The sequence below is a fragment of the Podarcis vaucheri genome, assembly GCF_965113315.1.
Source record: "Podarcis vaucheri genome assembly, chromosome: 8".
Classification (NCBI taxonomy): Eukaryota; Metazoa; Chordata; class Lepidosauria; order Squamata; family Lacertidae; genus Podarcis; species Podarcis vaucheri.
The window spans coordinates 59849126-59866009 of NC_138766.1; the positions used below are offsets into that span (position 1 = coordinate 59849126).

Consider the following 16884-nt stretch of genomic DNA (forward strand, 5'->3'; position numbering starts at 1 on the left):
TTGGCAACCTTCTGATAATTTTGTCATTTTGTGCTTTCCTTTCTCTTTGAATAGTCTACTCCCCAGCTCCCGGGGCTGCTTTGGGTGCAAGAGGCCAGGGAAAAGATGCAGTTGGTTGATGTGGCTACACCGTGGCGTGGGCAGGACCCATTCCAAGAAGCCAATAGGGGCTCTGCATTGGTTCCTGGGGGTGGGACTCAGAGTGCAACCTGGAGGGAAGACCTTCCCCCCTCAATCTGTTGCCTGAGCTACCAATAAGAGCCCAGGCTGCATCTCCAGCCATTGCCATCTTCCCCACCCTCCCTCCCTCCCTCTCTTGGTGTATGTTCTCTTTCTCTGGACATTTGTTGGCCCCTGGTTGACAGGGCTGGAGAGAAATGTTATTCGTAGTTATAGCTGGCCTACTCCTGCAAGGTTTTTGCCTTTCGTGAGGGAAAGCATTGGACAGGATACATAGCTTGCATGGGACTCTCATAAGGGAGTAGGGGCACTTCCAGCTTTGGGCAGCTGGGGCCAGTTGCCTCATACCCAGGTTGCTGGCTGGACCCACAGGAGCAGAGCATGGCATGGTTGGCCTTGAGAACGTGGCTCCAGCAGATAGACTAGGTGATAAATTGGCCAGTATATGGAGGGGTGCCTGATAAATGGATCCATGCCCTGTGCCATACCAGCCCCTGATATGCACTGTAACCAAAAAAAGTTGCAGCCTTGCTTAACCCATAATGCTTTTTCCATATTCAGTCACTGCTCTCCTGCATCACACCTAGGTCCTCATGGTGCACAGAGACGGCTTTTGAAACTCCTCTTGTTCTCAAAAGCAGTTTGCCATGTGGTATGTCAATGTCTGTTATGAGAAAACCGAACCTCTTCCTTGAGCTTGTGAATGTTTGTTTCTTAGACTGAATGAAAATGAGCCATACGAAGTTACTGTTTTCATTTTATTGATGCAGTCATTTTTAGTACAATTTATGTGTTAATGTTTTACTAGGATGTTCCCAGAGTCCCATCTCCTCCAGTTCCAGCTAGAAGAAACCAGCTACGTGCCTATGGTAAGAAATCTGTATGCCATGAATGAATATGTCACTTCTTTGGCTGTGATTTTTGGCCAAGAAAAATGCTTCCTTGGGTATTCTGTATCATTTTTGTTTTGTTACTGTACTGAATTACAGAAGAAAAGAAGAATGTAATAAGTGAGCTGTCAGAGATGAGGAAGCAGCTTCGCAGTGAGGAGCGGCGACTCCAGGAAGAGTTGTTGAAAGTCCACAGTGATGACGATGACATGCCAGCGAAAGGGTGAGTGTTTTTCAGGCTATACTTTGGCGTTTGGTAAAGTGTGCAATTTCTCTTGGGCAGGTAATACATAATTGAGCAAATATTAAAGATGCTCCCCCGGGATTAAAAATTGCCAGTGGAAGGAGTGAAAAGGGGCTTTGGCTGTGCTGACCTTTGTTGCTTTACACACTTCTGTAAGTTATACCCAGGTGGTCTGATCCTGGCACCTTCTGCAGCTGTTGAAGTGCAAAGAGAAAATTGCAGAATAATCCATTAGTGGAGTCTCCCTGTAGCCTCTTTCCTGGTGCAAGAGTTAGGATGGAGCTCATGTTAGAAGCAGTGGGCTCTGGGATGGACTCAAGACTTTCTCATCCACACTAAAGCCACAGTGCCAATGCTTCATTGCAATGAATTTTCCTTGCATCAGGTCTTAGATCCACAAATCTGTTGATAAGGCACAAGAGAGCCTAAGACTGAGGACTTTGTTCTCACCTTAAAGCTACTCGTGACTCTAGTCGTCCTTACTTAATGGCCCTTTGGCACATGGTTTATTCTGACTTCCTTTCTTCACTTATTGTATCCAGAAAGGTTTGTGGGTCTTCTAAGGAATATGAAGTTAAGCAAATGTTAGGACTGTGATGTAGCATTTAGTAAGTGTTGGGTCATATAAGTTTTTGTTGTTTTATCTCTCAAAGTTTGGCCCAGCTTAGATATGCATTTAGCATACTTTTGGCATAATGGGCAGAAACTTTGCAGGCAAACTGTCTCTGTCCAAAGTGCTAGTATAGATCATGTTGCCTGTCCCTTCCCTTGGTTTTATCTGACTCTGTAACTAGTATGCTTTCTCAACTGGGCTTCTGCATTTCTTTCTTGGTTGGCTTCTAAACTCCAGTCTGAATCAGATGTCTCAACAATTCTCTAATTTTTATTTCCATTTTGTTTATAAATGAACCTACATCATTCTGAGGTTAGTTTTCTAAGCATGGTTTTGGTTATTTTTAGCAGGAGGAAAGATAAATACAACATGGATGTATTTGAGATGGCTAGGCTTCGTATGCAAGCGCCAGTCAGACGACCGTCATCAAAAGATGTCGCTGATCCTATCAACGTGCAGAATATCCGGGAGTTTAATGAACTTAAATACAAAGGTTAGTCTCTTGTCTTTCTTACGACGGGACACTTCCTCAGTTTTAAAGGGAGGAATTCTAATGAAAGGAAACTGCTTAATTTGCTTGTGGTACACAAGTGGGACCTGCAACAAATTTTCTGTTCAGGATTCTAGCTAATCACAGCACTCTTCAAGGATACTATTCCTCCTCCCTTGGTTTTCTGCCCCATTCCACACCCCTTCCACCAACTGTCAGTCAATATTCCATGCCCACTGAGCATGCTCAAGCAATTAGACCTTTGCTGGTTCAGTGTACGTCTAAATCATGAATTCAGCCAGAATACGTCCAGTATTGACTATCTTTTAAGAACATGTTGAAGTATGATTTAGCCTTACCTAACAGACAGCAAAAAAACCCAAAACCACAATCAGTATATGCCAATCCTCTCCCACAAATAATAATTGTGTAAAAAGGACTGTGTATGTATTATCCATAGTACTCTTTTTCCAGGTTAAATAAGAAAACACTTTCTCATCATTTCAAAGAAACTAGAGCACATTCTGATCACTATTTTTATATATGTTTGGTAATATTTTATGAGAAAGGATATCATGAGACTTATAAATGTCATTCTTAGATTGGTGTGGGAAACATTCACTTAAAGGGTCGTATTGCCTAATTTCCCTATGGCACTTACACGTGACTTGGAAGATTTGGTTATTCTCTTTCTCCTCTGACTCTTCCTTCAATTTAACCCCAAAGCAGATGTCCTCTTCCTCTCCTCTGAGCTCTGGCTAACTGTTCTGTTTCTATCTTCCTCCTCAGCCACCTTGGTTCATTCTTTTGGGATCACTTAGTTTTTCTCTCCCAAAAAGTTCAGTCCCGTCCCCCCCACCGTTTGCCTTTCCTGATCTGCCAGACTTCTCTTTGCCAGTTTGCTGTGCTGTGGCTATCAGTGGCAATCCTTAAAGCATAGCAATTCAATACGTAAGAATCCTGCAAAAAGGGATCTGCTGTAAACAAAACCTCCCCCCATTCCTCACCCTGCTGTATGCTTAGATAGGTTCAGCATTGAGCTCTTCCACCCACTACTCTCTGTCATTGCTAGAAGCGGGTGGGGAATATACTGGGATGGCACGAACAGACCATCCACTTTGCCTGGCTCTGAGCAAGTCCACTCAGTGGAGACCAATCCTTTGGAAGTCCTTTCTACCACTGGACAGAAAAAAGGCACACAGCTATTTCTGAAACTTCAAGCAATATCCAAATTGGCCACCAGACGGCACCAGACAATAACATGTATGAAGCAGAAAAAGAGGGGAAATGATTCTGATAGTAATAATTCATTTTTCTTCTTTGGCAACACAGAGAATTGACTTATCCAATCTGTTTCTTTCTTCCTACCCCTCCTTTTTACAAAGGAGATCATGCAAAGCCTTAAGGGAGACCACCCCCATCGTTCTGCCTGGACACTGAGGTCCAGCTCCGGGGGCCTTCTTACAGTTCCCTCACTGTGAGAAGCAAAGTGACAGGGAACCAGGCAGAGGGACCTTCTCAATATTGGTGCCTGCCCTGTGGAATGTCCTCCCATAAGCTTTTAATGTTTAATAAACAATTATATTTTAATATTTTGTTGGAAGCTGCCCAGAGTGGTGGGGTATAAATAATAAATAATAATAATTATTATTATAAACAACTATCTGACTTTTAGGGACACGGGTGGTGCTATGGGTTAAAGCACAGAGCCTAGGGCTTGCCGATCAGAAGGTCGGCAGTTCGAATCCCTGCGATGGGGTGAACTCTCATTGCTCGGTCCCTGCTCCTGCCAACCTAGCAGTTTGAAAGCACAAAGTGCAAGTAGATAAACAGGTACCGCTCCGGCGGGAAGGTAAACGGCATTTCCATGCGCTGCTCTGGTCCACCAGAAGCGGCTTAGTCATGCTGGCCACATGACCCGGAAGCTGTACGCCGGCTCCCTTGGCCAATAAAGCAAGATGAGCGCCACAACCCCAGAGTCGGCCACGACTGGACCTAATGGTCAGGGGTCCCTTTACCTTTATTTGACTTTTAGAAGACACCTGTTTAGGGAAGCTTTTAATATTTGATGAATTATTGTATTTTAATATTTTGCTGGAACCCGCCCAGAGTGGCTGGGGAAACCCAGCCAGATGCGCAGGGTATGTATGTATGTATGTATGTATGCATGTATAAATAAGCAAGTAAGTAAATAAATAAATAAATATAACAACAACTATTATTTATTTATTTAATATTCCCAAGAAACTAAAATCTAAGGCAGTTCTAAATGCAGCAGCGCTCTAGATATCGCCCCACCTTGCTTCTCACCATCATAAGAGAGTGCATAAAGACTCCAAACCTGCCAGTATTCCATTCCAGAGCAGAAGTACGCAGGACCACTCCTGATATTTCAGAAGGTGTGTTGGACCCCAGCACCCTTTCAGTCAACAAGTACCTTTGCCTATAAGAGAGGCATTGGAAGGGCACTAAAGAAATCTACATCCAAAGGATAGAAACATAGACATTTCAGTAGCCTCCAACATCCCTAAGGGAACAAGGCTTCTAGTTGCACTGTAGCCTGGTGAAAATAAAAAATTTCCTTCCAGTAGCACCTTAAAGACCAACTAAGTTAGTTCTTGGTATGAGCTTTCGTGTGCATGCACACTTCTTCAGATACCTGGTATCTGAAGAAGTGTGCATGCACATGAAAGCTCATACCAAGAACTAACTTAGTTGGTCTTTAAGGTGCTATTGGAAGGAAATTTTTTATTTTGACTATGGCAGACCAGCACGGCTACCTATCTGTAACTGTAGCCTGGTGGATAGCTCTAGCCTGCATAGCTCTAGCCCAGAGGTTTTCAACCTTTTTGAGTCCATGACTCCCTTGGCAGCCTCTCACCCTTTTTCAACCACCCTCAGCCTCCTCTCCCCTCTCCCTGAGAATCCTCTGGGCTATCACTACTGCTCTCTGAGCTGCCCCCCCCCAGCCCCAAAAGAGGTACCTCCTCACACTGCCCCATAGGGGCCTAGGAAACATCCCCTGACCAGCCCCAGAGGCACCATTCCTCTGCGGAGCTTGTAGTCAGGGCTGCTGCAACAAACAGCTGTGCAAGCCTTTGGGAGGCAGAGATGCAAGAGGGAATCAGAGGACAGAGGGAAGGAAAGAGGAACAGAGGCCAGTGTTGCCCGCAGCACCTCTGACCATCATTCAAGGGCCCCAGGGTTCCAGAGCACACTGGTTGAAAACCACGGCTCTAGCCTATTACTACCCCACTATGAATAACCTGGTTGTTTCACTGAGCAAAAGCAGCCTTGTCCGCAGAAGTCAGCATTGTGGCTGCGTTGTTTTCAGCCTCTACATTCACAAGAAATTAAAAGTTGGACCTCATGCCTCCTCAGAAGGTGGTTTCAAGTGATGTTTTTGTCAGAACATCCTTCCTCCTGGATTAAACATCAACTTCATTTCTGGTTGTTGGCCCACCCTTAGATTCATATAGCTTTTCCACATCTGGCAAAGTGGGTTTCCCTGAGAAAAGAACATAGGTTCCACCAGAGAGGGGAGAACATAATCAGGGATTCAAGTCTGGATTGGAGAGCCTGGACTCCCCACACTCGGCAGCCCCAGCCAGGGTGGCCAGTGGCGTGGGATGATGGCCACAGACTCCCCATTGCTGTTCTAAGCAGATCTCTCCCAATACCACCCTGGAAGGCCCATTCATGGTATGCGAATTGTGTTCTTTTTTTTATGTAACAGAGTCAGACACACGGGTAGAAACACGATATATGTATCCTGATCCTCCCACGACTAATGACGCCCTGGACATTCAGCAGCAAGCATTGCTAAGAGAGCAGAACAAGAAACTTAAAAAACTGAGGAAAAATGCAGAAGGTAAGCTAGGGCGGATTTGAGCAAAACTGAGGGTGTCTTTTTATGGACTGTCTTCCTAAAATGGATGTGGTGACCTTTAGTAGGAGATTTACTCTGCATTTGGTGCTAGATTGAGTGTGTTTTCTGCATAAAATACAAAGGTAATCCCAAGCCAAATCAGGTCCCTACTATGGCTGTTTTTTACAAGGGGGACACGCAACCATAAATGACTTGCCTAGTTTGACCCAGAGAACTCACCCACTCAATAGGCTTCCTCAGGCAGATGCAGAGAGCAGTGAGGTGTTGGAGGACACAGCTGTGTGTGCCACACTCTCTGCCCTGTGTCATCTAAGTGAGTCTACTGCCCTCTGTTAGGCTGCCCTGTTGCCAGTAAGATTTCACTACATCTGTATGTGGAACGGAGGGAGCACCATCTTGCTTCAGACTGCAAAATGTCTTGAGCAAGCCTGAATGCCATAATGCACAGCTGCTGCTGCTACAAAGTACAGGTCCTCAAGCAATCAACTTAAAGAAGTTAAACCATGTAGTTCAGGAGGTCAACTAAATCTAGGCCGGTCCTGTTGTATTGACCCAAGTTTTGTATGTGTATCATTACTACCTAACTCATTGGTCTATACTAATACAGTGGTACCTCGGGTTACATACGCTTCAGGTTACATACACTTCACGTTACACACTCCGCTAACCCAGAAATAGTGCTTCAGGTTAATAACTTTGCTTCAGGATAAGAACAGAAATCGTGCTCTGGCAGCGCGGCAGCAGCAGGAGGCCCCATTAGCTAAAGTGGTGCTTCAGGTTAAGAACAGTTTCAGGTTAAGAACGGACCTCCGGAATGAATTAAGTACTTAACCTGAGGTACCACTGTACCTGGCAATGTTTTTATGTGAGCTGGGGCCTCAGGAATGAAAAATAAAGTTAGTTTTATTGCAGTACTGTTGAGTGTGTGTGTGTGTGTGTGTACCCTTGAATCTATTTGTTGTAAGCTGGTAAATACATATTTAATACAGTGAAGAATCCAGTGTTTGTTCCTTCTGCAATTTTCTGCCCCCCTTTTATCTGATTTTTGTAATTATGGTAATTACTGTAGCCATTTTTCTGCAAAACAGCTATTGTTATTGTTGGTATGATAGTAAATATATGGCTTTAATAAAGATAACACCTATTGTAGTCCCTGAATTTTAAGTGCTGCATTATGCTTTTGTACCATTAACGCTCTTTGTTCTTAATCTTGTTTTCATCCTTGCTTTCCTTTGCTTTAATAGCCGCCCTAGATTTTGATGAGCCTGTGCCTGGCTTTAAACCAAGAGACAGAGGAATGGTAAGCAGAAATGGAACTGGTTTCTTTGTTTTTATTCCAAAGTAGCGAACAGTGCCAAATATACATAGACTAATTCCTGTGTCTGGAACAGGTCCCTTCCTTCTTTCAAATCCCACCTCCAAGTGATGCTCATTTGTAAAGTACATAACCCCATCTTTTTCTGCGCTAGCTGCTCCCAAATAACTCTTCATCACCTCATCTCCAGCAGTTCTAAAAGTGCTAATAACATCCAGGATTGAGTATTGTATTGTATGCAGGTGCCACAGAAGTACCTGGAAACTTCACTTCATGAAAACTGCAGTGGCTAAGTTGAAATTTGCTCATAAAAGCCTTTGAGAACATATTCGCCAGTGATGAAACACCTCCATTAGCTGCCTATTGTTAATCACTTCTATGTGATATGGAAAGCTGAAATTTTATTGTTGTCCAGCCTGTTGGATGAGGCCAGCTGGCCTATCTGGTCCAGCACCCTGCTCTCACCGTGGACCACCAGGTGCCTATGGGAAACCAGCAAGGAGCAGGAGTGCAACAATATTCTCTCCCCTTGTGTTCCCCAGCGACTGGTGTTCAGAGGCATACTGCCACTGACAGCCTTATTCACCGTGAATTTGTCTAACTCCCTTCTAAAACCATCCAAGTTTATGGTTATCACTGCATTCTGTGGCAGCGAATTCCACAGTGTTAACTATACATTGTAACATGTTTCTGAGATGTGTTGACTATATGATAAGAAAGGCAGGTCATAAATGGGGAGAAAGTGTAATAAATGTCTTAGTATGGCATTTGTTTAGCAATCATTTGCACTGGGAAATAAGAGTTGCTATTCAGTACATGAGTCATCATTTCAGCCTGGAGAAAAGCAAAACTGTGGGCTGGGATTTTGGCAAGGTGTGAGGTTGATAGTGTCTGAAATGGATGATGGAGAGAGGCATGTGCAGCGAAAGTCAGAAAGTAAGATAGCGTACAAGCGTGAATCTTCCCTGCCATACCATTCAGCATTCCTTACGCTGAGTGAGTGGGCATTTCCAGCTTCGTGCAGATGTGGGAGGGGGGAATAAATAAATAAATAAATAAATGGAGAGGCGAGGAAACCTACTTTCCCTTTATCCCTCCCCCCCCCCCCCAGCACAAAGCTGTGATCGCAGGCTTACCTGACTTTGGGAAGGCAGGAGGCAGGCTCTGGGACATTGCCAGAGCCATTGTGCCACCTTCCCAAAGCTGGGTAAGCACCTCTCCACCTTGCAGGGGGGCTGGTTCTGGGGGTGCCTGGCTTACCTTACGTATTTCTGCATCTATGTGTGGACCCCCAGAACCAAACCTTCGAGTCAGCTGCAAGTTACTGTTACTTCCAGAATCAGCCTACCTTTCATGAATACAAACACCTATTCATAAAAGGGAAAGGTGTGCTTTTTAAGTTTACATAAATACAGTAATATGATGTTTGTGTAGCATTTGTCTATATTAGGAAACAAGAGTAGGTATTCAGTACATGAACGCCAATGTTATTCAAGTGCCCAGCCCACTCTTGAAATGTAGTCATTCATTCTGAAAGGCTGTTGCTACCTTGAGCACTTACACTGCACTGTTCTAATTTTGGAAAAGTTGGAGAATCTTCTTGTGTTACAAAGAGATTTAATAACTTCCAGTCTGGCGACATTCACCACTCTTGTTCATTTAGCTAGATGTGTTTTTACAGTTTTTTTAAAACCTGAAGCAAGTTTCCTGTTGCTTTTCTTTGGTAGGTCAGAGACGATGTGTCAAACTCACTTTTAGAGTCTGATAGTGCTTTTATTGGTGAGTATATCTTTTCAGAGGCACTTGTTTCTTGTATAATTCTTGTGCTTGATCAGACTGCTGCCAAGAGTTGCTCATTCTTTGGCTGAAGAAAAAGTACAGTTCAGGATTGGCATCCGTAATAAGTGTTCATCCGATCCCAAACTAGTATACATGGTTCGAAGGGCGTTCGTCTTCCTAAATTTCTGAAAAGCTGAAGGTGGTTAGAAGGTAGAGAAGGTGGTAGAGAGACCTGCTCATATTTGTATATTTAAGTTACCTGGTGTGCAATGACCTGTTTTCTATAGTTGAAAAAGGGGTGGCTGTATTCAACTGAACAATAGAACGATTTTGCTTGCACAGCAGGCAAACTGGTCCTTTTCCAAATCTGTTCCCAAAGGTTAGAGGAATTCCAGAACAGGGGGCACATGAGAGGAGGAGAGGGGAGTGAAACGACTTCCGAAAGCACACACAGTTACTTAGCCCTATGTTGACTACAATCCCAAGTCCATTTGGAAGTTAATCTGCTGAGAGAGAGGATAATATTGGAGAGTAGGATGTGGTCCAGGATGCCTGAACAGAATCTCCCCATAAATGATTTATTGAGGGTCTCCATGTGAGAGCCAGCATGGTGTAGTGGTTAGGAGTGGTGGACTCGTAATCTGGTGAACTGGGTTCGCGTCTCCGCTCCTCCACATGCAGCTGCTGGGTGACCTTGGGCCAGTCACACTTCTTTGAAGTCTCTCAGCCCCACTCGCCTCACAGAGTGTTTGTTGTGGGGGAGGAAGGGAAAGGAGAATGTTAGCCGCTTTGAGACTCCTTTGGGGAGTGATAAAGTGTGATAGCAAATCCAAACTTATATACATATATATTTCCATGTGTAGCTTTCTGCTAGCCAAGTGTAGATTTGAACCATTTTTCCCTTCTCCTTCTTTTAGTCGTCTGTGCCATGCTGGTTCAAAGCACATCTCCTAATGCAAGATGAGACTCTCCAGATAATTTAAATCAATGTCTCCCACCATTTTCCCAACCACGGCCTCCTCCTGACCTTGTTTCCTTCCTATAGCCCCACATACACTTACCTGGGAGTAAGCCAAGACCCTCTGAATTCATTGTGGCTTTCTTCTGAGGAGACACTTAGTTATTTACTGGATGCAAGTCAGCAACACCAGACTACCCCACTCGGCTAGGTGCTGGGGTGGATTCCACCCCACGCCTTGTAGAGCCAGGCTGCCAATGCCAACGGGCACTATGTCCCTTGGCAATGTCCAAAGACCCTGATCCGCTAGGCGCTGGGATGGATTGCACCCTGCACTGGCAGTAACAAGAAGCATCTCTGGCTTTCCCAGCCCTACCAATTGCCATCCCACCACCGAACTTACATGACCTGGGGATTGTGGATCACAGGCTCTGCTGGTCAAAATGGAAGGCTCAACAATCACAGTCGCCCTCTGGAAAGAAACCAGGATTGCTCCACTAAAATGCCCGTGGCAAAAAGGAGCATTAGGCCTGGTGGGCCATCCCATTACCTGCTTGTGACTGGCCAAGCGCATAGCCAGTTAATTAGGATTTTTTTCTCTTCACTTCTCACTTCCCTCTGTGGCCCCCAGCCTCGTGCTGTGGCTCCCCATTCACACCATTTTCACCTGCGGCCCCCTTGGAATATCCTGGACCCCCAGGGGACCATATGGGCTCTGATTGGGAAACACTGATTTAAATAACACAAGTGATGTGTACATATGAAAAGAGACATAGGTAGGATTTGTTTTGGGCACTAATTAAATCCTGTTGACAAAACTTGCTATCTTCCCAAAACGTAGCTGCTTTGCAAAAAAAGAAAACAGAAAAAAAGAAAACAGAAAAAAGAAAATATAAAACAAAGGAACCCCGATGTTTTATTGCTGCTTCTGTATTATGTAGGATATATGGAACAAAATTAATCTGAGCATAACGGTATACATGTTTTATTTAGAGGGTTTATTTAGCTATTCTAGAATAGTTACACACATGCTCACATACTTAGTCTGTTTGGAAATCTAAGGCAGCTTCACTCTTGCCAGTAATGGGCAGCTAGATACTTCTTGGAAATGCACAAACAGGGCATGAGTTCCACTTCAGAGATAAACTTTCCCTGTATATTTCATTTAGACATGTGTAGATGAGTCTTTTGTAGCTGTGCTTTAAGATATGAACCTGTCTTTAGCATGTTGAGTGTATTAAGTTTTTTTTAATGAACTTTGCTTAAAAATCCAAGTGCTAATATTTTTAATTCTCCTTCTCCTAGGTACTGATGGTGAGACCTTTCCTATTTTAGAAGACCATGACTTCAATGTGAATTCACCTCCACCACCGCCAGTATCTGCAAGGGAAAGGAGGCGAGAAAAGAAAATGGTAGTAGAATTCATCCAACTAGCTGCATTTATTGAAATCAGTGGTGCTCAGTTGTTGGGACTAACTTGTCCCCTTTGCGGGCTTTCCAATGGGACACAAGCACAATGAATGCTTTGCATTCTCAGAGCCTTTATGTAGAAACAATGGGTCTGTCAGGTTCACTGGTTTCCAATCAGCTCTTCCATCAGCTTGACCAGAAGCTGAGTGGGATAGGATGGAAATGGGCAGGTGAGATGCTGGGGCTGGAGGATGCACTTGACAGAATAAAATGGAGGTTGTGAGCATGTCAGAGGCCTGTACCAGGTAGTGCGTGTGGGAAGAAACAAGGAGAGAGAAGAGGTAGGACTGAGAAAGTAGGAAACTAGAGATGGATATGAGGGAGAAGAGACAAAGGAGGCTAGAAAGCAGGAAGGGGGAGGAAATAAGGAGGAATTTACCCCAGAAGAGGAGAAGACAGAGGCAAGGAGGCATATTAGGGAAGTGTCTGCTCAGCCTTAGTGCCAAGCCAAGAGAGGGAAGAAGAGTGGCATTATGTGGGTGAAGTTGTGTGTATATTTTATGTAGAAATCCTTCTAAATTTTCCTCAGCCAATACATATCATATGCAGCATCTCATGGTTCTTTACATCTTTAGGATGCTGGTGCCCTTGGGCCGACTGACGACGACTCTCTGCACTCAAACTCTAGTCTTAATATAGATCAGCTGAAAGCCAGAAATGAAGAGCGATTGCGAAGGCTGAATGAGCTGCAAAAGAAGGCCATTCATATAGGTATGGTCATTTTGTTGAATTGCAGTAGCCAGGACACTGACATAGCAGTCAGGAATTTGACGCACATTTACAGAACACACATTCCGTTCTGCATAGGGGGAATCAAATTTGCAGCGTGGCATTTAATGAAGCTTTCTTCAGAGTAGACATGTTAAAATTGGCCCTTAAGTCATGTTCATTAATTTCAATGAGTCTTTTCTGAGTAAGAGTTGAATACCACCCAGTAAATAGAAGAGCAAAAATTGCCACAGTAATAGCACTACTGCTTTGAAGGGCTCCAAGTATTAATTGCTGGCATCCTGTTGCTGAGGTTTTCCTGCGCAGCAAAAGGAAGCTCTGCAACATTGCCATATCCAAGTATTTGGAAGCTGTTGAAGTGCCCTACGTAGAACACGTCTCACCTTCAGAGAAATATGTGACCAGGTTTTAGGCTTTGTGCCTTTGAAACAATGCTGTTGACAAGAAGAAAGTTTAGGGAAGAGCAGTAAAGGGCCCAAACTGGCATTTCACTTCACTTTTATGCAGGCAGAACACCAGAAGAAATCTGAAAGAGAAGCATGGAGAGGGGGATAAAACCAATTTGGACCACTGAAAGCTCCTTCCACATTCTCTCTCTGGTCTTTAAACTTTTAACTGATCTTACCATCACCAGTTAAAAAATTATCCTAAAATTGGGGTGGCTGGGGAAAGTTTTAAAAGGCCCTTAATCAATTTCTGTTTGTTCTTCCCCACTTCTGCTGCAGAGCTTTTAAACTGATGCAAGAACTGGGGGTGAGCAATGATGGGACTCCAGGTTCTCTCTTTTCTGCGCTCAGCAGCACAGGTATTGAAGAGAGCAGGAGCAAACAAAAGGGGAGGCCAGGAGGTGCCAAGAGCCCCAGTGAGGCTCCCTTAGGTACAAACTCTGTGTGGCCTTCATCAGCTTTACTTTGGAGTGGTGACTGGCTATGCACACAGGTCCTCCCACTACATTGTGGCTTGTGTGCCGTAGGTCAGATTCCACAAAATGAGAATTGTGATGTTGGAGGATCCCCTGTGAGCTAGCTAGTCTAGCCTTCTGCTAGATGCTGGCAGTCAGAGAGCATTCAGCATGGATGGCTACCCATCTTCTGCTTGAAAGCACCTAGTGAAGGAGAGCCACTCCCACCCCGCCCCCTAATTGGTTCCATTGTCAGACTGCTCTTACTGTTAAGACGTTTCTCCTAATCTTCAACTGCACATGTCCCCTCCTCTAATTTAACCTCATTAGTTCTAGTCCTTCCTTCAAGGGCAGCAGAGAACAAGCCTTTGCCCTCTTCCATGTGGCAACCCTTTGGGTACTTGAAGAGCTTCCCATTGGTCTTCTCAGGGCTGACATACCCAGTTCCTTCAACTCTTACTCATAGGACTTCTTGACTGCTCTCTTCCAAACCTAGTTTAGTTTGTCAAAATCCCCCTTAAAGTGTGGTACTTGGATGAGGTCTAGCACATAGAAAACTGCATCACACTGCTGACTCATGTTCAGCTTGTGATTGACTACAATTCTGAGATCTTTGCCACATTTATTGATGCCTTTTTCAACATGCATGCTGCCCAGCAACAGAAGTTTTCTGAGTGGTGTACATTGAAAAATTAAAACCGTAAGATTAAAAGGTAAGACGTAAGCATGAAAATTCTAACAGAATAAAAACAGCAGCAATGTAAAATCAAATGTACTGCTGCCAAGCTAGGCATCCTCTAGGAGAGCGAGTGTGGTGTAGTGGTTAAGAGCGGTAGTCTCCTAATCTGGGGAACCGAGTTCGATTCCCCGCTCCTCCACATGCAGCTGCTGGGTGACCTTGGGCTAGTCACACTTCTCTGAAGTCTCTCAGCCCCACTCACCTCACAGAGTGTTTGTTGTGGGGGAGGAAGGGAAAGGAGAATGTTAGCCACTTTGAGACTCCTTAAAGTGAGTGAAAGGCGGGATACCAAATTCAAACTCTTCTTCTTCTTCTTCTCTATCAAAACTTGTGCAGTTGTTCTTTCATTGTTGTCAAAATTCAGAACCTTGCATTTGTCACTGGAGTTTTTTAGCTAGTTTCAACTCACTTTTTCTATTTTATCAATGTCATTTTGAATGTTTGTTTTATCAATGCCATTTTGAATTTTATTATCTTCTGAGATGCTAACTTTACTTTCCAGTTTTGTGTCACGTGCAAATTTGACAGGGATTCATTTCTTTCACCCCTTCATCGTTATTAAGAATAATCAATTAAGAAATACTGTAGGCGTCATTCCTAAACATCGTAGAAACTAACAAAAGTGTTTAAAAATCTTTCCCCCTTGTATCATGTATTCTTTCTTGATAGGTTAGCATGTTGCATCAACAAAATCGGGACTCATTTTTGACATTTTCTTTATAGAAAGGAAGTGGTGGTCAGGGTGAGTAACTAGCCATAGTTGGTGTCTTGCTTCAGTAGTTAGTTAGATAGATAGATATTTGAATATGCTTTCTGGTATGGGTGTGCATCGGCCACAAGATTTGATTTGGATCTGAATCTGTCACTTCTGGAAGCAGCCAAGTCTACATTAAGGTGCTCCGTGGTCTGTCAGATTCAACTCTTGTTTTTTGCCAGGAGCAGATTTGTTGAAAACAGCTTTGTTTCCTGTCATTCACTATTTTGGGGGGAAAGGCTATCGCACCCCCTTTCAACAAAAATGGATTAAATTTACAGACATAACAGCCCCCTCCCCCAAATGAGTTAAGATACATTTGCTTGTAATTTGGCAGGCTTAACAGAAGGGGGCCTGAACACCTTGGTAGTTTGTTTTTTTTTAGAAAAAGGAAACACCTCTAACTTTATTTTGGGGCATAATTAAATGACATTTGCAGCCTTGGTCACCCCTAGTGAGGGAATAAACCCTTCCAAATTTGAAAATGTCTTACTGAAGTGGTTTTCCTGCAAGCATGTTACAGTTTGGGGTGTATAAAAAAGGAATTATCATCATCTTGCTTAGTGTGCTGTGAGCAATTGGTCTGAAACTTGCAGACAGGAGAGAGATGCCCCTCGGGTATGAGTGAGATTGGAGACAAGTAGGTCCAGAGGCATCTGCGCTACAGAACATTTTAAATGTTTATTGGTGGGGGAGTAAAAGGGATTCACTTTTTCACAGATTCATGGAAGCCTGTTTGCTGAATGTTGCTCCCCCTCCAAATCATTCATCACTCTGTACCATCTTTCAGTGTCATTTACAACTAGCTTCTGCCCACACAGCACAGCTGGTGTGCAGCCAGAAATCTATTTCTGCTTGTGGAACACTAGTCCCCTGAGAATGCATAATTCCTATTCCTCAATCCAATTAGCTTTGGGGAATTCTTTTGATAACTGTTACCAAACATGCATCTCTTGAACATGCATCTCATTGTACTAGGCACTGGAAGTGGAGAATATTTGAAACCAGGGTGGCTGTATTTATTTTTTTAACCCACCTTACTGCATTTTTGTTCTGAGCACCCAGTACTGAAGAAGAATCTTGTAAAGTCTGGAAACTTGCTAGGTCAGAGAATGATGTTATCATTGTAAAAGTGTGCTTTTTCTGTACCAGTAGCTAAAGTTGATTTATTTTCCTCAAGCTGATGATGTTCCATTGGGAAATGCCGATGACAGAAGACCCAGCTCTGTGGACACAGTGGCAACCGAACCGTGGCTGAGACCTGGGACATCAGAAACCCTTAGAAGATTTATGGCTGAGCAGTCAAGTCAAGCTAAGCTTTCTTCTGAGATGAACTTACCATTCAATTGGCAGGGGCTGTCCACAGCCCATGGCTGAATAAAATCTGTAGTGAAGCCAGTTGTGCCTTTCAAAAGAATGTTTCTCCACTACTGCACTTTCAGTTCTTTAATTTACATGCTGTGTGCAGAGAAGCACAGCTGTAACAAATCTTGTGAACAAGATTTTGACAACCTGCTGCAATCTTCTGAAGTTAAATGGTCAGTATGTTACTGATATGATTTAAACTTGGAAGGGGAACTTGCATACTAGGTCGTCTTGAAACTGGCAAGCTAGAGCCAAACATGCATCTATTCAGCTAGATGGCACAGAGGCAAAGCTTTCCAGTTTACCTGCTTGGTATTTTTTGTTTGAAAAATTACCTCAGACCTCAAGTCTTACAAGAGTGTGAAATGTGTTCTGCATTTAACAGACCTGAGTGCCGTGGCTTGGATTTCTCATGCATTTCATAGGTATTCAATGATCTGAATTGATTGATAAGTGTTCCTTTTGCTGATTTAGGGCTTATCCTCACTTACCTTTCCTCTGCACTTTGCAGGCATGGCCCACACTTTGAAGCTCTGTGTCTGAGCGCTCAGTTTTTTTGCTCCAGAGC

The 16884-nt window shown here is 43.8% G+C and overlaps 1 protein-coding gene across 6 annotated transcripts in view; it reads left to right on the forward strand.

The window, feature by feature from the left end:
- CSPP1 (centrosome and spindle pole associated protein 1) overlaps window positions 1–16349 on the forward strand; it is a 58630-nt gene extending 42281 nt beyond the window's left edge. For all 6 annotated transcript variants that reach the window (XM_082233747.1, XM_082233746.1, XM_082233748.1 and 3 more), the window contains exons 22-30: window positions 989–1049; window positions 1170–1293; window positions 2275–2420; window positions 6154–6288; window positions 7551–7606; window positions 9349–9400; window positions 11664–11770; window positions 12404–12539; window positions 16132–16349. In XM_082233747.1, the coding sequence (XP_082089873.1) occupies window positions 989–1049; window positions 1170–1293; window positions 2275–2420; window positions 6154–6288; window positions 7551–7606; window positions 9349–9400; window positions 11664–11770; window positions 12404–12539; window positions 16132–16328 (1014 nt within the window). In that variant the 3' untranslated portion in view covers window positions 16329–16349. The remainder of the gene's footprint in view (window positions 1–988; window positions 1050–1169; window positions 1294–2274; window positions 2421–6153; window positions 6289–7550; window positions 7607–9348; window positions 9401–11663; window positions 11771–12403; window positions 12540–16131) is intronic.
- Window positions 16350–16884: the final 535 nt, after the last annotated feature.